Source organism: Spermophilus citellus, assembly GCF_964194105.1.
Source record: "Spermophilus citellus genome assembly, chromosome: 5".
In the NCBI taxonomy this organism is placed as follows: Eukaryota; Metazoa; Chordata; class Mammalia; order Rodentia; family Sciuridae; genus Spermophilus; species Spermophilus citellus.
In genome coordinates, this window is record NC_138186.1 from 92,879,110 (window position 1) to 92,901,350 (window position 22,241).

A 22,241-nucleotide genomic window follows, 5' to 3' on the forward strand; every position below is an offset into this window, starting at 1 on the left:
CAAGGTTTTCCTAAGTTTCTTAGGGCCTTGCTAAATTTCTGAGCTGGCCTTAAATTTGTGATCCTCCTGCCTCAGCCTCCTGAGTTGCTGGGATTAGAGGCATATACCACCATGCACAGCACAAATAAATTATGGAACAAAAAATTATGTACATATCTCAATAAACAATACAAGTTTATGAACTCTTCACTGCTTCTGGAGCTTTATAATTTTTTAGAACCTGCTTTTTTTTAACATGTCCAATATCAGCATTCAGCAATACTTTCCTATTAGGAGCACTATAATAACTTAATTTTTCATTATGGGAGAAGTAGGTTTTATATAAAAATAAACATGATCATTGAAAACTCAGTTTTGTGTACATAGTAGACTATTGGTTGTGTTTGTCCAGCCTGACAGGAGCACATAAAACAACTTACCCCTTAATCCCTGTGTAGAAAAAACACCTACTTTGGGAAGTTGCCCCTTCCCTGTATACTTTGGGAGAAGGCATTTGGAATCAGTCCTCCAGCAGCCTTCTGAAAATGGTTGTGGGCTCTTGCTTACCTCCCCATTACTCCCCTCATTCTGGACTACTGAATGCTTGGTTGCTCAGCACCTCTTTTGTGCTATCCAACCTCTCCCCCTTTGCCCCTTTTTCCTTCTGGAAGTTAGAATCAGTCACTATTGCTTGTAACTTAAGAATTTTAATCTTCTACATTAAAAAATTTAAATGGTTATTTGGGAAGAATTCCCACTTATAAAAAATGCAGTGTCTTTTTAAAAAACTTACTGAGTTCAATCAAGCATTCCTTCATGTTTTGTTCCTCATTCCCTATTGGTCTCTCATATGTTAGGTAGAGCCGAGGATATACACAGTGAATTGCAGAGTAGGCCAGATGAGCTGGCACACCACGACTTCTAAAACATCCCTGTATTAAATCAAAACTATGTTGCCCATGAACTCAAGTTGAATGGTTCACAGATCATCCATCCCTCTCAGAAATTGGCAAGATTCTCCATGTATGCGAGGTCTTCATAGAACTCTTTTTGAAAAGAGAATTTTTTTTTTCATTTGCTTTTACCTTGGGTAGCCAAAAATCAGTCAAAAGAATGGTTATTTCCTAAAGAGGGCATGGTTTTTCTCATAATCCTGGTTTTATATAGAATCTTGATTAGCCACAGAAACTCAGAGCTCACTGGATCTTTTTCATAAAGCCCTCAATATGACTTATTTCACTCTCACGTGGACACATTAAAGAAACCTCTTTTTCAGAGTCCAATCAAAGCATTTGGATCAACCCATAATGAGTCTGAGGAGTACACACAAAATTTAAAGAAGTCAACCATGCACTGAGAGCCATCCTCAGTAACAGGATGAACAGAGTACACAATTTACTCTTCTATCTGGAAGAGACATCCAAACATGCACCAGACACTGGGCCTCTGTGAAACTTGGCTGAGGTGACAAGCTCCTGTGCTTTCATGAGATTTATCTTCCACCCTTCTGGCATGATGTATCCTTACCAGGCATCCAGGGAACCTAATGTCTCCCCTGCTCCTGTCAGCAAATCATCATCAATGTATTGGACAGCAGTTCCCCTGTACTGCTACCAACAATCTCAATAGTTAGAGAGTTGATATGTTGAAAATAGATTATCTGCATTGCTTACTTAAATAGGGCAAAGTTCTTCAGGTGTTCTTTACTTGAATACATGAAAACAAAAAAAAGTACTGCCTATAGTAATAGTTATTTACAGATTTGCCCCAAGAAACTTGTCTAACAGAAGCTGCAGTTAATCACTGATTAAGTTTATGAGCATGTGCTATATTATTTTGAGAGACCCATCCACCGCCTGCATATGCCAAAGATGATGTTAAATGGGAAATATGGTAAGAATCTCATCTCTGTTTCTTTTTAAAGCTTTTGAGGCTAGAATTTATCTCTGCAAATCTCTTGGTACTTCCTACCAGAAGAACCCTTTATTTATGGATCAGGGATCCAATATGAGGATATTGTCATAGAGGAAAAAATATCAGTTTTTACCTGATACCTGCATACAATTATCTGTCATTTAACAATTATTTTTTTTTAAAGATCAATGCTAACTCTTCCGTGGGAAAATAACTGGAAGATAGGTTAATTTCTAGAGTACCCACTTTGTTTCATAGATCACAATGGTTTTGGAGACCCCAGAAACATGTATTCAGAGCTGTTCCAGATGACCTCCAAAAAGCCCAGTCATTTCCTTTCTACAGTGTATTGTTATCCTAACAGGAGTTATTAAAAACATATATTTATGATATTATTATAAAGGTCTTCATCTTAGAGGTCTTTCACTCATATTCACATGTGGCAATTTGGTGATAGTCTTCTCTTGGTGGATGTAGGCAGGCTTTTTCCTGCTCTTGTTATACATATTATTTAGGACCTACATGGGTTGAGCACGTTATTTGGTCCTAAACCAGACTGATGTTCAACTGGTATATATGGGTGTGGTTGTGTAAGTTTTTTTCCAATAGCATCCATTTTTCTTGTTCAGTACCTATTGTGCCTGGTTAATTTTTGAACATCATTTCAGGCCAGGGAACTCTACATTAACTACCAACCAATAACAATTTCTGTGGGCCAAACTATTCTGATTACATTGAACTTGCTTGTATTATGATTACTCTGATTCCTTTTCTTAATTTCTGCCTAGAGTCTCTACCAACACCAAAGTTCTGATGTTTCCATTTAACAGGAAACCCATTTTAACTGTTGCATTGCCCACAGACTTTCTCAGCATACAGAGAAGAATCTCTAAAATTATTTTCATTGGGCTGGGGATGTGGCTTAAGCAGTAGCACGCTCGCCTGGCATGTGCGCGGCACTGGGTTCGATCCTCAGCACCACATACAAATAAGGGTGTTGTGTCCACCGAAAACTAAAAATAAATAAATATTTAAAAAATTCTCTCTCTCTCTCTCAAAATAATAATAATTTTCATTGGTGCTGGTATTCCCCTCACCAATGTTATTTCTGAAGGTTTTAATGAAAGGAGAGTCACTGGTCCTCTCAGGAGACTTAATTTTGAGATCATTAAGATTAAAATGGTAAGATTACACACCAAAAATTTACTCCAACTTTGCTTTCTTTGTAAATCTATTAATCCCTTTATATGATTTCATGGAATATTTGCACTATCAATTTCATTTAATGTAGGCCATTACTAAGTCCATGTTTCATTCAAGTAACCGACACAACAAGTGGAATCACTTCTAGTTGCTGAAGGCAGCACTGAATCCAGAATCTGTGGCAAGTGCACCCTTATCAAATCAATTCTACCCAACCCAAAATTATGTGTCTCCTTCCTCAGTTTAACATTCTCAGAATCTCATGCATTTTTTTTTTCACTCAGTTTTTGGAGGTGAAATGGTTGGATTTCCAAAACAATGAGCAAAGTCCAGAATTTTTTTGGTCTGATTCTCCTCATAGGTTGTCTTCTTAATTTGATTTGCCACAGTCCCTCTCTGTGTTGGAATCTGATTTTAGGTGTATAGACAATGAGATGTGGAAGAAAAATGGGTAAATTCATTTCCCTTTTCAAGGAGATCATTATCTTGGGTGAAGTCATTACAGGATCTTCAAGCAAGGCAGTATCAACCTCTTTAGAGACCCCTGCTTTGGTTGGCAAAGGAGGACTTGCCAGCTCTCTTGAGTTTGTCTGGCTCTGAGGGTTTCCTGGGACACAAGACTTTCAGAACTCAAACTGGACTACTGTTTACTACTGTTCACCCACCATTAGAAGTTATCCTGCGCCCTCCAAAATCCTATGCATCCATGTGTTCATCAGTTTTGCAGCTCCATGACCAAAATACCTAACAAAAACAACTTAAAGGAGGGAAAGTTTATTTTGGCTCTGTGTTTCAGAAAGTTAGTCCATGGTGGGCCAACTCAATTGCTCTGGCCTAAGGTGAAGCAGCACATCATAGTGGAAGGGCCTAGTGGAGGAAAGTTGCCCAGGACATGACAGCCTGGAACCAAAGAGAGGGAGGGAAAGGAGTTGCAGAAAATGAACATTCCAGGGCATGCCCCCAATGACCCACCTCCTCCAGCCACACCCTACCTGCCTACAGTTACCATCTAGTTAGTTCAGTTTAAAACTAGGATGGACTAAGAAGGTTGCAGCTCTCACAACCCAATCATATAACCTCCAAACATTCCTGCATTAATGCAGGAGCTTTGGAGGGAGTGCAGGGGGCACCTCATATACAAACTATAACAATCTGGTTCCAAATCTAGGTCTTACTGTTTCTTTGCCAATACTCCTGATCAAAACCAAGTAGGGGGCTGGGGCTGGGGCTCAGTGGTAGAGCACTTGCCTAGCATGTGTGAGGCACTAGATTCAACCCCTCAGCACCACACAGAAATAAATAAATAAATAAAGGTATGTATCCATGTACAACTAAATATATGTGTCAACTCTACTTATGGAGTTGACACATATATTTAGTTGTAGACATGTAGAGTTGATATATATATTTAGTTATAGATACATATATCAAAAATACTTTTTTTAAAAAAAGTAGAACTCTGGATTTCAACTGTTTTCTGCCTTACAACTAGTAAGAGAGATTCAGCAAAAACATAGGGTTGTTTTCCCAGTTCTTAGACTGTACCTTGAGTTGAGAACTTGAGATTTTGAACCTAAGTTCTCTCTTTCTTTACTAACCACCTCTACTAGAAACAACCACTCCATCCCACTCCTGGAATATCTCAGCCTTACTGTTTCATGGCAATAGCCATTAGATCTACCAATTCTTCTCCTCTATGGATAATGTATCCCAACCATTTCTTTTTCTAACCTCATGGTTTTGTTTTGGGGGTTCCAAATAAATGCATCAATTTGCATTTACTTTATATTTTTACCATTCATATTTAGGTCTTTAATCCACGTGTGGGCCCATCTTTTCAGAGTGTAAGATAGGGTTCCAGTTTTAATTATCCCCATGTTTTAGGTTAGTTTCTCCAATTGATAGGAATCAGACAGACCTGAGTGGAGGGAATTCACCCAAACCCCACATGTTTCTTTTAAAAAGCAATTTACCTGCAGCCCTTCCTGGCATAAGTCAACAGAATACATTACATTCTTTGTCAACCAACCTGTTATAAAGAGGAGAAACACAGGCCCAAAAGGCTCCTTTCTGCAGATAAGGAAAACATAAGTTACCTTGAAGGGGGTGACTTTTGTGGCATCACACAGACCAGATTCCAAAACTCAGACGGATAATTATAATAAGGAGCAAAGCCCCCCTACCATAATATCTGTAAGAACAATTAGAACCAGTTGATGTGGGCCAAAGGGAACAGACTTGCCTTGGATATTTATATTTAGCAGTGGGAAGTCTGATATCATTCTGGGATCAATAAAAAGTTAAGAGGTGGAACTGGGCAGGACTCTTTCTAGAAAATTCCCTGGGACCCCAATTAAACTGGAGGGCAGGAGGGGCACACCATCCCTCTCTCCCTCTGACTCATTCTCTCCTTTGAGAGTGTCCCTTTTTTCCCTTTTCCTGTCCCTTCTAATAAACTCATGCCTGCAACTCAGAGTGACATGATTAAAATTTTTTCTGCATGACTGCAAAAAAACAGCAATGGAGGATCTCAGCAGCTACCTTGGCTCCACAGGACTCTTCCTCTGTCACACAATCTTTTAGCTAAATGTTGTTCTTTATCGATTTTTGTGCTACCAGTTTCTTGTTCTATTCCACATGTTCTCGTGTCTTTAAGAAATATCTGTTGGAGTACTTCCCCTTGTGCAAGCTGACTGAACTATTTGTAGGTCACTACTTTTCCAGATGTTATTGTGATTATGGATTTCTCCATCTCACTATTTCTATCAATATCTCATTGCCTTGAAGTCTATTTGATATTAATAGAGCTGTGACCAGCTTTCCTAGGCTCTCTGTTTCTATGGCTTATCTATTTCCATCCTTTTACTTTGAACCTTTCTGTGTCATTATATTTAAAGTATAACTCTTAAAAACAGCACTTAATCAGATCTTCTGTATACAATTCAATCAGAAATCTTTGCCTTTAAATTAGTTTTTTATTCATTTGCATTTAATATAGTATATAATAAAGTTGGATTTAAGTCTGCCATCTTCCTATATGATTTATATTTAACCTAGGAGCTATTAATTCATGTTCTTTTTTTCTCCTTTATTTTTCATGAGGATTAGTCAAGGATTTTTAAATTAGTCCATTTATTTCCTCTATTAGCTTTTCAACTGTTATCTTTTAATATTATTTTTATAGTTACTTTAGAGATTACAATATGCTTCCTTATTTTACTACAATATTTCTTGACTTATTGTAATATTTGCAGATTGTTCATGAAATGGTATGTTACTGGCTATAATATTCCTAAAATTAATGTCACACCACTTCATGAATAATATACAAACCATACAAGAGTATAATTCCACTAATCCCTTCTACCTTTTGTCCTGTTCTTACCACATATTTTACTTCTTCATTTTATAAACCCTACATACATTTCTACTGTCAGCCAATAGTCTTAAACAATTTTAAAAATATATATTCATATTTTTCTATTTATACTGTATAATTGTATTTTATACTTCCCACACATATACCCTTTTTAGTGTTTTCACTTCTTCCTGCAGATTAGTACATCCATCTGGTTCCATCCTCTTCCTCCTAAAGAACTTCCTTTAGTAAGTTTAGCGCAAAGGTATGCAGGCCATTAATTATCTCAGCTTTTATTTGAAATGTCTTTATTTTCCTTTCATTTCTTAAGGATATTGTCTCCATGTACAGAATTTTGAGTTACCAGTTTTACTCTTTCTGTACTTTAAGAATGTCTTTCCAGGGCTGTGTTTGTGGCTCAGAAGTAGAGTACTTGCCTAGCATGTGTGAGAACTGGGTTTGAGTCTCAGCACCACATAAAAATTAATTAATTAATTAATTAAAGGTATTGTGTCCATCTACAACTTAAAAAAATACAAAAAAAGATTGTCAAGACTGTCTTTTTAATATCTCACTTTTCTTTGCTAACTTTGCTGTCATTTTTATACCACTGAACAACTGTGTTTCTGTTTCTTTGGCTGCTTTTAAGATTTTTTTGGCTTTCAGCATTTTAAGATATCCCTAGGTTCAATTTTCTTTGTATTGATCCTGCTTGAGGACTGCTTCCTCTTAATCTGTTGTTTGATATTTTTCATTAATTTGAGAAAATTCTTGCTCATTGTCTTTTTTGTTGTACTCATATATCTCCTTTTCATCATCTGAAACTCCAATGGCATATATATTAGGCCATTTAATATCAGATAATCTCTCTCTCTCTCTCTCTCTCTCTCTCTCTCTCTCTCTCTCTCTCTCTCTCTCTCTCTCTTTCCTTCAAATTTGGATAATTTCCAATGACTGGCCTTGGATGTCATTGATCCTTTCTTCTGCTATCTGCCATTTAAACCCATACAATTAATTCTTAATTTCAGATGTTATTTTTCAGATGTAGAATGTATATTTAATTCTTTAGGTACTCCACTTATGATGAAATCTATCTTTTCCTTCATTTTATCTTTCCCATTGACATCACTGTAAGTTCTTTATAAACCCTGTGTAATACTGCATTTGGTTGCTCTTTCACTCTTTTTCTATTGATTCTTTTTTGCTCCTGATTAGGGGATCATATTATTTTTTATTCTCTCTACATAGATTTTCCCTTTTGATTTTATACTGAACATTTTTTTCAAAAACTCTATAGAGACTAAATATTTTTTCTAAGTGAGGGCACATCATGTCATTTGTCAAGGTAGAACTTGAATAAGGAGTTAAGCTAGATCAGTGTTAGTTTGAAGCTTTAGTTCATTCCTCATACTTCTTAAAGAGCAAGGCCTATTTTGTTTGTAATACAGGATCAGGACTCTATTTCTCATATATGCTTTAAAATAAGTTTATTTACTTCCTTAGAAATTTCAATTCTGTTCATTGAATCTGTTTGATTTGGTAATTTGGGGGCCACAGAAAGACAGTATATCTCAGTTTCTCTTGTAGCGCTGGGACCAGGTGACTTGTGTCTTAGCCATTTAGGTAGAATGTAAATAAAAATGACTTGTCCATAAAACCTCCTGGATTAATCCCCCATGCTTTCTTGTCCTTTTGGTGACTTTGGAGGCCACATGATAAAGAAAGATGGTGGCATTAAAGATCATAATGCCCTTTCTCCCAACTGATTGCATTAGATAAAGATGTAAGCAAGCATTTTGCTTTTACGGCGTGAGTCTCAATATGTTGGCATTAGAACAATAGCCTAGCCTCATCTATATAGAACTACATTGAATTTATGGAGTATTTCTAGGGAGAAATAACACATTTATATTAAAACATTATAATTAAGAGTACAGTCTCACCATTATTCATGTCTTTTATATCCTTTTAAAGAATTTAATTTCTTCATTAGAAGATTGTGCTAATTCAATTCTATTATTATTATAATTTTACTTGCCTATAATATCTAGTTGATTAGTATAGGCAGAAAGGAATCTGGAGGATTATTACAGTTGATTTTTGTAAAATGGCTTTGTATATTACAAACTTGAATTCTCTTATTAACTTAATGTTGGTAATAATACTTGTATATGTGATATCATCTGCAGAAATGACATATTATCTCTTTCCTGCCAATTTCTTAGAGCTGTTTTTTTTTTCTTTCTCAGTGTTTTGTTTATTAACTTATCTTAAACAGTAAACTAACAGTAGTTTTTGTTTTTGTTTTCCCCAATCATCTGATTTGGCTATCTGATCTTTATAAAAATTTTATATCTATGTTTATAAACAAAATGCCTCTATAATTTCCTTGGTATCAGTTCTTCATGTGGTTATGCTTTCTTCTGCTTTGGAATATTTGTATATGCTTATATCCTCTGCCTGAAATACCTTTCCCTTCCAGCACCACACACGTGTACACATAACTAACTTGGCTACCCAACCTGGCTGGTTCCAGCTTCTTATCCTTCAGGTTACTTCCCTGAAAATGGAAACTCTACTAAAAATTCTTAAATTAATTAATTTTATTGTTCTGGGCCTATGCTTCTTTCTTAATTTGTATGGCTAGCTCATGAAGAGGAGCTGACACAAATTTCTTTTTATATCTTCTTTACTGAGGCATTATTTACCAAAAAATTTTCAGTGAACATTTTCCACAAATTTAAGCTTCACTTCTCTTATGAAAACACAGTATTATTACTGCTATTGATATATAATTATCTCTTCTAGATCTTCACAGTTCAATATGGAAATCACTAGCCAGATGTGGCTATGGAGCACTTGCGGCTACTCTGAACAAGATTAAAATATATGTATGAAATATGTGCTAGGTTTTTAAAACAGTATGAAGCAAATAAAGTAAAAGTCTCAATAATTTTTATATTAATTAGATGTTAAATGATATTTCAGATATATTGGTTTAAATAAAATATATTACATGAATTTCACCTGCTTCCTTCTTTTATAAACCTACTAGAAATTTTCAAAACACATATGGGACAGTGTTATTTCTAGACTGTGGCATTGTAAAAGGAGAAAAGACACAGGCCATAAAGAAAGATAGATGGGTTTAGAGCATACCTTCTTTGCCTATTAGTTACATGGCCTTGGCAAGTTACTTAAAATATCATCTTCATAAGGAACTGTGGGATTACATTAAATAAGACAATTTATGTGTAACACTTGACACCTAGTTACAACCTGATGCTTGTTTTCTTATCTTTCCCTAAGAACAAGAAAAGAGACCACTTATCAGAGTAGCCAGAATTATGACTACATATGCATTAAGTGAATGAAGTTCATACTAGAATAATCAGTTATCAGAATATTAAAAAAAATTCATAATATTTTGTCATACGACTCCCAAGACCCATCATTGTTATTTAAAGTATAACCATATTTTAAGGAAAATATCATTTTATAATTTTATTCATTCACTTTTTCTTGGTTTAAGAAATCTTTTCATAGGTAAATACATTTAGTTAGAGCTATATAACAACAAGGAAACAAACAATACTTATTTCTTAAGTATTATGAATCTTTTCCAAATAACTGTGTTACAGAAACCCTTAACTAAATGTTACCACAAGAAAGTCCCTGGTCCATTCCACTCACACCTGAAACAATCTGTATAACCTTCAGCTTTCAATAATAGCATTTCATAGTGCAGTCTATCTTTAACATCTTATACTCTATAAATCATTACTTCAAAAACAGAAAATTCTCTAGATGATTCTATAAATAAATAACAAATGTTATTGCACCTGAGCTTAAGAATTCAAAAATGTTTCCATTAGTTCACTCATTAATATCTAAAGTAAATTAATACAATCTGGGGATATAACTATTCTTTATCATAGTCTGGGTTTTATAATTAAAATATTTTAGTAACTGATAGAAATACAGAAATATTATTTCAGACACTGTGGACATAATTATACAAATTTCTCCAAACTCCAGAGAAATTTTGAACTTATACACTGAGCTCTTAGTTACCTGAGTTAATCAATGGAACATTCAAGCAGATCACTCAAGTAGACACCCAGCTTGTTAGGGAATCAGCGCCTTGCTCCTGATTCATCAGATCATTGTCTTAAGAACCGGGCTTAAGAAATCCCTATCAAGGATCTGGACTCTGTTTTTAGCTGTTTTCACTTATCAGGTATGCTGAACTGAAGGTACAAACCTCTGGACAGGCAGTCCATAAGGCCCTTAGCCACAGTGTGGTAGTTGAAGGATAGGGCATTTGTTCGGTGGAGAAATAAAAATACTCTTGAGAAGGTTTCTGACTGTGAACCAAGGTAATAAGCACTTTACTCTATAAGACATAACAATGGAAAAAAAGAATATTAAAATCTAAGGCTGCACGGGTTTTGTAAACAGCAATGATCTTTCTTAGAAATGTCAGATTCCGTTACACAAAAAGAACAAATACAATGTAGGACTGGAATAAGTACACCTGACAAGTTGTTTTTCTCCAGGTAACAAAGTAGTGTTATTTATGTTTAGCAAAAGTTCAGTTATGCCTAAATTCACTTCTATTGTTATTTTTTAAAAGAAGGAATTAACATAATGGTCAACAAAAGAATTATGAGTTTTAATGCTGATCATATCAATATTACTAATTTTGGTCTTCCCATTTTTTTATATAAAAATGAGTTTCTCAGTAGTAGGTACAATGGCTTTTAAAGAGAATTTGGACAAAATAATTAAGATTGAAACTATAAATAACCAGAAGGTAAATGAAGGAAAATTGTGTAGTGTGAAGTTTGTCCTAACTTATATTAATATTCTATAAATTTTAATGGTTAAAGTAAAATTATCTTAATCTAATCATGTTATGAAATCATCATAAAGGGTACTAATATTTAAAAATTATAAAAGACTTCAAGATCTCAATAATGAAGTTAATGTTGGCTAAATTATGCTACTAGTTAGTTTTGGTCTGTATTTTCTGGACCTCTTCAGGCCAAGTATAACAGTCAGGTAAAATCTGGTCATAATCAGTACTATACATCTGAGAACAGACAAATGCTTCTTTGTTTTGTGGTTCAGGATAAACTGTGGCTGTCTTTTCTTCATATGCATCGTTCACAATCTAAAATAAGAACAGAATTTTAATTGTTTTAATTAATAAAACAATTTTAATTGCTTTAATTAATAAAAGGTGATGGTGAATATATATAACAGAAGTTTTTACCCATTTCAAAAATTATCTTATAATTTATATTGTTCTGTTTCCAAGAAGAGTGTTAGAGTAAAAGTTCACATAAACAAAGAAGATATAAATGAAAACAATGATAAATAATGTAGCAAGAGGGGGAAAATAATACCAGCAACTTTTCATAAGAGTATGAACAATGAAGATTTATTTTTTATTATCTCAAGATTTCTTAGAGAAGCCAGTGTTAAAAGTCTTGACATGACCTGGTTGATAATTAACTTTAACTAAATATCTGAATATTACTGCTAAGCTTCAGCTTGAATACATTGAATTTTCAAGAATCTCTACTCTGACCATAGCCTCCTACAAAATCTCTGTATTTATCCTAGGGTCTTCTGATCCTGTTAACCTAATCATCTGCAACCCATAATCAGGGTCATAGACTCTCATCTCCATGACATGTTTTACAAGTACCAGTCTAGACCTTCTTCCATGGACCCCTCAATTCTGGTCTTCGTTTGTTGCTGTCCATCAGAGAACTACATCTGAGTTTTCTGTGGTGTGATACATTTCCTAACCTTACTTAGGCACATCTGGCTGCATATAGTACTTTCAATCATTTTTAAATAACCTCCTCACAGTTTCTAAAAGATAATTCCAAACCTCCCCCATCTTCCAAGTCTCCAATTAATTCTCATCACTCTAGAGAGAACTCCAACATTCAGAGAAAACAATCCCAAGCTCCGTTTCACCAACACAAACTATCTCCTCTATACCTTTATACATTCTCTTTTCTTCTACTTTAAGAAAAAAAAATGGATTTTTCTTGTCCAAATTAATCATTCCATTTATACAATGTAACTCATACCAGTTCTAAAACACAGTCACAGAGGAGTTGTTTGTATGATAGACTTATTTGGATAAGTCTGATTCTGAAGAATATTAAAATTAAGTATCTCTTCTCAATGTAAAATTTTGCACTTATGAAAAAATATGGTTATAAAAACTACTGAACTGTGAAGAAATTTCTATGAAAAAGCAGGAAACAAAAGCATGTATGCACCATAATTATAAAGATGGTAAAAAAGAAAGCAAACAAAAAGACTAGAAATACATGCAAATAATAAAATAATGCTTATGGTAGAAAAATAGAATATTGTTTATTTGACTTTTCTCTAATTTCAAAGTACCTACACTATGGTATTACTACTTTTTATACAGAAGACTCCGGATCTTTCTATCTAGCTTCTCTTTTAAGTCTCAGTCACTTTCATTTACTTGTTAGCACTGTATGTTTGAATGTGCCACTGATACCTCAAACGTGTAGTCCACTCACATCATCCTCCTTCATGTTTGGTTCTTTATTCTGATTTTCCAGTTTCTATCTATGCACTATTCTTCATTATCTTAGTATACAACCGGCATCTTTTTGTCCCTTTTTTTTTATACTTTCTCCTCTAATCATACATTAGCTCCTTTTCATTTAAATTGTCAAAATGAAAACATGCTATTCATATATTAGTAGTTCAAACAAGTTAAAAACTAGAAGGTACACAATATTAGAAACATATGAGCAATAATATTCTTTCATAAATAACCAAAGAGATTATTATCTAATGTTCTTTGAAGGATTTTTATTTTGAAGACTACCTTTAATCAACAAGATAAAAAATAACATATGAACCAATGAATATTAAATGGTATCATTTAGATAAATTTGCTAATAGCTTTAAAACTAGTGATTCTTAATCTAGGAGCAATTTGGTTCCCAGGGAACGCTTAGAATTGCCTGGCAACATTTTTAATTGTCAACTCTACAGATGGAACTGACATCTAGTGGGCAGATGACACAAATGCTGCTAAACTAATACAACTACATTGCAAAAAAGGTCAATTTCTCAATTTTATTATAGAAAAATAACCCTATCTTTAGATTTTTCCTTCAATCCTCCAACAGCTCATCTACCTAACCCAACAGCCCTTATAGCTTTTCCCTCTTGCCACTATTATTAGTTATGGTCTTCACCTTTTTTTTTTTTAAAGTGCAGATTTTTTTTTTGTGTGTGTGTGTGTGTGTGTGTGTCAGGGGAGTAGTGGGGATTGAACTCAGGGACACTCAACCACTAAGCCACATCCCCAGGCCTATTTTGTATTTTATTTAGAGACAGAGTCTCACTGAATTGCTCAGCACCTTGCTTTTGCTGAGGCTGACTCTGAATTCTTAATCCTCCTGACTTAGCCTCCAGAACTGCTGGGACTAAAGGTGTGCACCACCATGCCCCAAGAAAATTGCAGGTCATTAATCAGATGATAATTATCGGAATGACTTTTGCTTAATAGCAGGCAGAGATCAATGTTAATATTAGAATCTTCATTTTTTAAGATGCCATAGAGACATGGATGTAGCAGGTGGTTCCAGGATTAAATGACACTCTATCATGTCTGTGATAATTTGTTAATTATTGTAAGTGTGATACAGAAGAGGATAACTAAAATACAGTGAAATGTGAGGCACCAAACCAAAAGGAAAAACCTAATGAGTTATTTAAATTATGGAACGGTAATAAACAAAAGAGAAAATGATCCATCCTAATTCTACCACTTCTTTGTAAATCTAAAAGGTAGCTATTAAATTCTATCTAGTCACTATGCCTCATTTCCCTAACTTAAGAGATATAAACTGATACAGAAAAACATTTCAAGGAAGCATGTTAGTATATTTTTAATATTTAAAAATATGTATTTAATAAGAGAAGGAAGTAAAAATACTGAGAATTGAACAAGAATGGTTTTACCTTTACGGCAATTTTTAGTGAAACGTCTCTGATGGTATTCAAAGGAGGATAAAGCCGACCCTCTTCCAAGTGTTTATCTGACACTTGCTGAGATATAACCTATAAGAAGAAAAGGAAAAAAGAGAACAATGTTTATACTTCATACCATACAATGTGGTAGTTATACAGATAACCTAAGTGCATGGCCACACAGACTGGCCATTTGTAGAAACCATCACATTATGATCATCTCACTTCATCTACCATTTTATCAGTGGAAGAACTGAACCCAAGAGAGATGCATTAATTATTGGGAATCATAAAGATGAGAAGAGAATTCAGGTTTTCTCTCAGTTTAATTCCTTTTCACTGTACCATGAAATACTTGACACTTTCCAATTGAAACACTAGGGGAACAGGAGGAAGGAAAAGTTAAGAAATGTGAGTAGTAATGGAATAGGACCCTGGAAGTACAGGACAGCAGTATTTCATGGTGGCTCATACTGTTACTCCCGCTTACACAGCCCCCTGCAGGAGGTAAGGCAAGAGGCTGAGAAAGCTATTTCAGAGTCACATTATCAATAGGATTTCAATTTTACCCAGATTCTGATTACCCAATCACTAACTGGCCTTAGCATCTGCGATTCCCAAACCATTCCCTAGGTCTAAATCAAACAATGTTGAACTATTTAATGAACCCTACGTTAAGACAGTAAGGTAGGTTCAGCAAAAACAAAATTCACTCTAGCTCTAGGATTTTGATTAAGACTCTTCAGGCTGAATATAAATCAGCTTAGACCTGAACCTCTGTTTAACAGAAATGTTGATGTAGAGAGGAAGTAAAAATATTTTCTCATCTGCAATATTTTGAATAGTTAAACATTTATTTTTGGTGTCATTTCTTAATACTCTTTATTTTTAAATCATGAAATTATTTCTAAAGTATTATTTTGTTGCCACCTGCAAATAAGTAAGATATTGAGCAACTATAATACTACAAATAAATTTAAAAAACAGTTATGCTGGGTGCAATGGCATGTGTCTATAATCCCAGCTACTTGGAATGCTGAGGCATGAGGATTACAAGTTTGAGGCCAGCCTGGTCAATTTAATAAGACCCTGTCCCAAAATAAAAAAAAAAAAAAATTTTTAAATGGGCTGAAGTTATAATTCACAGGTAAAATATCCTTGGTTTCAATCTCTAGTACCAAAACAACAAATAAATAGAAATAAAACGATCACTGGTAGAGCATCCCTAGTTTTAATCCCCCAGTACCATAAAAAAAAAGTTATTATCCTTGAGAGATTTGTAATTTAATGAGATAACACGGTACTAAAAGAGAGAATACTGAAATGAGCCTAGAGGTGAAATATGAGTGTTAAGAAAGAGAGCTTCATAGTGGAGGCAGGCTGGAGGCTAGAATCCAATGAAAACTGCAAGTTAGAAAAGCAGGTCAGGGACATTCCAGATGAAGACAATGTCAAATCAAAGGCAGGGATGTATGAGCTAGATCAAGGAACACAAGTGCCCTAAGCTGGGGCAGCAGAGGTTCTGTATAGAGAAATACGGATTGGAGTGTTTTCAAAGTCAAATAAGGAATTTGGGTTAAATCCTGTGGGTTACTGGGGACTTCTGACCAAAGGCATTTAGACAGAGCAGGGTGGGTAGAGAAACCATAAATATTACACAAAAACATTATAATCTATAATTACAGTATTGATCATAATTTTATAATAAACTCATCATTTAATTCATAATTTCTTGCCTTTTAACATGGCATTGAATAACTTGGTGACCAGAGTCCCAAATTTTAGGACAGAGAGAAATTAAGAGTTCCACACTCTCAGGAAATCACCAAACATGTGGGGCCTGCCATTTCCCCTAGAGCCTAAGAGGAGGTAGAATCAGCCCTGCCAACCCCACAGCAACAGGAAAAGATGGTGAGGGTCCAGCAGAGCTGAAGAAGGATCTTCTAAACTCTCAAATATGTGTTCCATGAGAGCCAGATTTGAGCCCTGCCACAGAGGACCTGATGGCCAAAATACAGAAAAGTTAGTAAAAGAGCCTTTCTCATAACTTTTCCCATAACCTTCCTTCCTATCTCCAACACATTGGAAGACATAGACCTTGACAAGGGAAGGTGGTTTTTTAGAGTCTAGCCACTTTCTCTCAAACCCCTAGCTATGGTTTGATGTGATTTATGCCCCCAAGATTTATGTGCCGGAGGCTTGGTTCTCCATGGGTTGGTGTCGAGGTGGAGGAATGTTTAAGAGGTGGAGCCTACTGTGAATTAGGAAACTGGAGGCACTGTCCTTGGAAGGGATGAATGCTAGTCCCTCAGAGTTAATACTTGTGAGAGTAGGTTGTTATAAAGCCAGGCAACCCCATGAGCGGGGGCCCTTTCTGCACCCAGATAGTTCCCTTTCCATTTCTCTGCCAAGGAAGCCATTGGATTTTCAGCCTCTCAACTGAGCTAAACAAACCTCTTTTCTTTATAAAGTATCCAGCTCAGGTATTTTGTTGCAGCAACACAAATGGATCAATATTTTCCACAAGGTTTTGAAAACAAGTGAAAAAGGCTACTGCACGCCTTTTGTACTACAGGGAGAGGAGATGATATTTCAAATCGATGAAAAATTATGAACTAGAAATGCTTAACTATTTCTCACTAAATCAGACTAATATCTAATAAATAGTAAGTGGATTTTACTGAAATGTCACTAAGGGAAAGAAAAGGGAGATTTGATGGAGAATTATGTAAAACAATGACTGGAGCAAAATAAAACCATCCCCTATTGAATCAAGACTATTTTATAAAACCTTATTATTCCTAGTTTTGCAAAGGATTTATAAAAGACTTAAATCAGGTGGTATCATCATATACATACATAAGAGTGGAGTCCTAACTAGAATAAGACCTATTCTATGCTTGTACAATTACATCAAAGTGAATTCTGTCGTGTATAACTACAAAGAACCAATTAAAAAAAAGAAATGTAAAAAAATAAAAATAAACCAGTTGGCATTACTTAGATGTTAAAGCAAAAGGTTTATGGGTATCTATCTTATTATTTAATTGAATAGGGCAAAATGAGTAGCAAAAGATGTAATGGTATGGTGGCTGAAGACCCAGGTCCTTGTGTAAGGCAGACCTATATTTGAACGCTGACTCCACTGATTATCTAAAAATAAAGTTCCTAATTCATGGGATCAAATGAAGTAAATTCCAGTAAAGAATTTACCACAATGTCTGTCAAAGTTCAGTGTTCAATGAACCTTGACTCTTTAGTTAAACAAAGAAACAAAAAAATAGGTAGTCAGAATGGTAAAAGAGAAGTAAAATAGCTTTGGGGTCAAATCTAGCTCTACACTACATTAGCTCATTAGTGTATGACTTGGGAGCAAGTTCTATAACCAATTAACTTCAAAATTCTTCACCTATTTATGTGACTTTTTTTAAAGGCCAGAACCATCTGTATTTGTTATAATAAATTATCTTAAACATTGTAACTTAAAATAATACAAATTGATTCTCTGGATGTCTAAATAAGTCCTATTGGGCTATGAAGCTTTAAGACAAATCCATTCCTTGCGTTCTCTATCTTCTAGAGGCTGTCATTTCTTGCTTCAAGGCCCCAAATCTATGTGACATATTTTTATGGTTTAGATGTGGTGTCTGCCAAGAGCTTACGTGTGAGATGAAAGGAAAGCGAGGCACCAGAAGACAGGCGAAGGAGAAATGAAAGATGGAGACCAGGCAGAGATACACAAGATAGCTGACAAATAAAGACTCATCTCTCCATAGAGAGAGGCTTGGGGTTCAGGACTTTTATGGGGCAGGCTCAGGGATTAGAGTAGGCTCAGGGATTAGGGCCAGCAGGGAGTCATAATGCAGATGGTTAAGGGTGGAGTTGGTCTGAGGGAGTGGTGAGCCTTGGGCAGGAAAGTAAATTTATTTTTTTAAATGGGGCTGTCACTTAAGATGGCTGTCCTGAAGCTAAGCAAGGACCTTACCTGAGACAATGCAAGAATGTTTGGAGGAGAAAAGATTGTGCTATATCCTTAACAAAATCAACATAATTAATTAATTAATCCCTGGTGGTATTAACTGAGTGGTAACTGGAGGCAGGTGGGATGTGGTTGGAGAAAGTGTTTCATTAGGTTGTGGGGGCTGTGGAGTTTATATTTGTATCTAGAAAGTGAATATTCTCTCTCTCTCTCTCTCTCTCTCTCTCTCTCTCTCTCTCTCTCTCTCCTTCCTGATCATCATGTAAACTGTTTCCCTCTGCCACATTCTTCCACCATGCTGTCCTGCCTCACCTTGAGCCCTGAGGAATGGAGCCTGCTGTCTTTGGATTGAGACCTTTGAAATCCTGAGGCCTCAAATAAAAATTTCCTCCTTTAAAATTGTGCTGGTTGGGTCTTTTGGTCACAGAAACGAAAAAGCTGACTAAAATGTATATACCTTGAATCTGTCACCACTGCCATATTGCTAATGCTTGACGTCATTTCTTTTTATCCTCTAGAATACTTCTCAAATGTCAAAAAGACGGGGGACAGTCAGAAGATGATTGAGTAAAGAAGAATCATAAATGAATTCTTGTTCTCCATGAATGCCTGTCACACAGAGAGGGAGCCAAGAAACTGTGGAAGAGAAATAAGTAGCAAATAGGTAACAAGGGGGAATCTCAGTAAAATATAAGAATTCTGGGAATACTGTGATTTGGATAGGTTTAAATGTGTCCTCTGAAGTCACATATTGGAAACTTGGTCCTTTGTGTGGTGATAATGCTATGTAACCTTATGAGAGAGGGCCTGCTGGTCACACAACTTGTGAGCATGTCATTCAAAAGGACTGCATGGGAGCCCAGTTTCTTTCTAGTTTCCTATTTTGCAATGTGAGCTCTTTCTCTGGTACACGCTCCATCACCCATGATGGAGCTCTCACCAGATCCTGTACCATGCTGTATGGACTTTCAGCCTCCAAACTATAAGACAAATAAACCTTTCTCTCTTCTTCCCTATCCTCTCCCTTTCCTTAAAGTTAGCTTTAGAAAATCAGACATTTCATTTCTAGTAACACAAATGAATTCATACAGGGGTAGAAGGGAGAAGAGAGAACACAAGAACACTTGAGTTCTCACCTACTGACTCATTCATTCAAAAACTATTTGCTGCCGTGGATGCCTCTATCTCTCAAAGTAATCTTTCTCAATTTCATTCTGACAATGTTATAGCAGCTGGATTTGAAGGTTCCTCCAGATGCTATTGTCCATAGTGATCATCTCAGGCATCCTATGGACAGATATCAGAAAGAGGTCGAACAAGGGTTGGGTAAGGAAAGGCGACCAAGGTTTGTGTCCTAGGTTAGAACAGAGAGAGATAAACCTATTCCCAGGCTGTGCCACAGACTGCATAGGGCCAGTGCTGCTGACTCGGGATGCACTGTGTGTTCTCATCATGGTCCAGAAGACTGTCCCCAGTGCTAGGAAAGCTAAAAATCTCTTTATAATATGAAAATGTCCATAAATAACCTTTAATATTGGTGCCAACCCAGAGATTTCTAATTTCATGTGATATAAAATTAGTATTTTTGACTATAATTTTAACAGTTATTAAATCTGGGATTGCCAAACCAAAAAATACACCTAAATATTTTATGTTTATTTTATAAATTATAAAATATACTATAGACAAAAAGGACTTTCTTCTTTTTTTGGCCATATGGCAGTAAGTGGTATTCATTTTTGCTAAGCTATATAACTAGTTCAATTTAATCCAACCCAACAGTATTTATTGTTTCTGCTTTGTGTTCCACATTGTGCTAGATTCTACTAGAGTTCTTAAAGTAGTTTATGGAAGAATTTCTGTCTTTAAAGAAAATAATCTATAATTTAGTTATAGAGGCAACACTTAATATTTTTGAAATATGAAGCTCTCAAGAGCATAACACAACCAAGAATAAAATTCAATGTTAGTGTGTTTAATAAGGACAACCATGACAAGAAAGAGCAAGATGAGATAGATTTGTCAGAAAAAGGATTCAAGAATGAAGTTAGACATAAGCAGTATCCTGAATGTGAGACTGGATGCAGAATAATTCTTGGGGCTTTCCAGCAGGAGGGATGAAAGGTAAAGCAGCAGGAAGGATGAAAGGTAAAACATACCAAAATATGTTTAGGTAGTGTGCCTGAAGGCTATGGGATGGAAGAGAAGAAAAGAATGTCAGGTTTCTAAACTTTGGTAGTTACCTGGAAAGGGGATGTTACTATTAGAAACATGGATGTTGAGGGTGAGGGAAAGCATTAAATATGGTTTTCAAAATGTTTAAGGGCACAGCTGGGCATGTCTGGGGAATTATCTAGCAGGGCAACTGGAGTTCCGGTAAAAAGGTGGGAATAGAGATACACAAAATTGGCACTATTAGAATAAAGACAATGGAAACAAATGATGAGATCTTTGAAAGCAGGTGGAAAAGAGTGAGACAAGAAAATGAATGCTAAAAAAAAGAGAAATGTATCAAAGTAGATTGGGTAGAGAGTGGTGATGGGAGGGGGGGGAGTGGGGGGTAGGAAGGGCAGCAGAATAACATAGACACTAGTATGGCTGTATGTATAAACCTGGCTGTATAACCAATGTGATCCTGCAACCTGTACACGTGGAAAAATGAGAATTCATACCCTATTTGAATCAAATGTATGATATGTCAAGATCATTGTACTGTCATGAGCAACTAATAAAAAAAAAAAGAGAGACATAGCCCATCAATAAATGGACTAGGGAACTGAACAAGACACTTCACAGAAGAGGAAATGCAATTGATCAACAAACATATAAAAAAGACCATCATATTTAGCAATTAGAGAAATGCAAATCAAAGTTTTTTCAATATTTTATTTCACTGCAGTTATAGTGGCAATTATCAAGAATACAAGCAATAATATTGTTCATGTGGATGTGGGAGAAAAGCTACATTCATACATTGCTAGTGGCCACATCAATGTAGAGTAGGTCAACTCACATAGTAACTAAACTATGGAACCAACCTAGGTACTCTTCAACAGATGAATGGATAAATAAAATATGAGATATATATATATATATATATATATATATATGTGTGTGTGTGTGTGTGTGTGTGTGTGTAATATTACTCAACACTAAAAGAATAAAATTATGCCTCTTGTTGGCAAATGGATGAAATTTGAGAATACCACACCAAGCTAAATAAACCAATAGCAAAGTTAAAAAAAAAAAAAGAAAATGAATGCTAAGGGTATGGGAAAAGTCTTAGTTAAAAGGAGGATGAAAAGAGACAGAGAAGGGTGGGGCTATAGCTCAGGGGTAGCCTGCATGCCTAACATGGGAAAGGCCCTGGGGTGAATCCCTAGAGCCAAACAACAGAAGACAAAGAAAACAACAAATGGGATGTGACTGAGGTAGTATGAGAAAAGGAAATGTGTGTTGAAGCCTAGGAAAAAATGATGCTGTCAGTGGACCATTAGCTACAATAAGAATAGGACTGCTCACATTGCCATTTTTTTTTTTCTTCAAAAATTTTTGGTAGTGATCATTACTCTTCCTAAATAAGAAATTTAAAAAAAAATCATGATATTTGTCACTAGATGGGGCTAGAGTAATTTAGGAAAGAAAACACAGCTACAGAAAGTGAAGGATCAATTTTTTCTTCTGATGTGCATATTCTAGAAAACAATGATTACATTTTTCTTAATGTAAAAACAACTTTAAAATGCCCTCTTAGTAATTAGA

The 22,241-nt window shown here is 35.4% G+C and overlaps 1 protein-coding gene across 2 annotated transcripts in view; it reads right to left on the reverse strand.

Moving 5' to 3' along the window:
- Window positions 1–9,945: 9,945 nt before the first annotated feature.
- Window positions 9,946–22,241, reverse strand: part of ME1 (malic enzyme 1) — a 164,772-nt gene continuing 152,476 nt past the window's right edge. For both annotated transcript variants that reach the window (XM_081294885.1, XM_081294886.1), the window contains 2 exons: window positions 14,492–14,590; window positions 9,946–11,630 (listed from right to left, as the gene is read on the reverse strand). In XM_081294885.1, coding sequence (XP_081151011.1) covers window positions 11,463–11,630; window positions 14,492–14,590 — 267 coding nt within the window. In that variant the 3' untranslated portion in view covers window positions 9,946–11,462. The remainder of the gene's footprint in view (window positions 11,631–14,491; window positions 14,591–22,241) is intronic.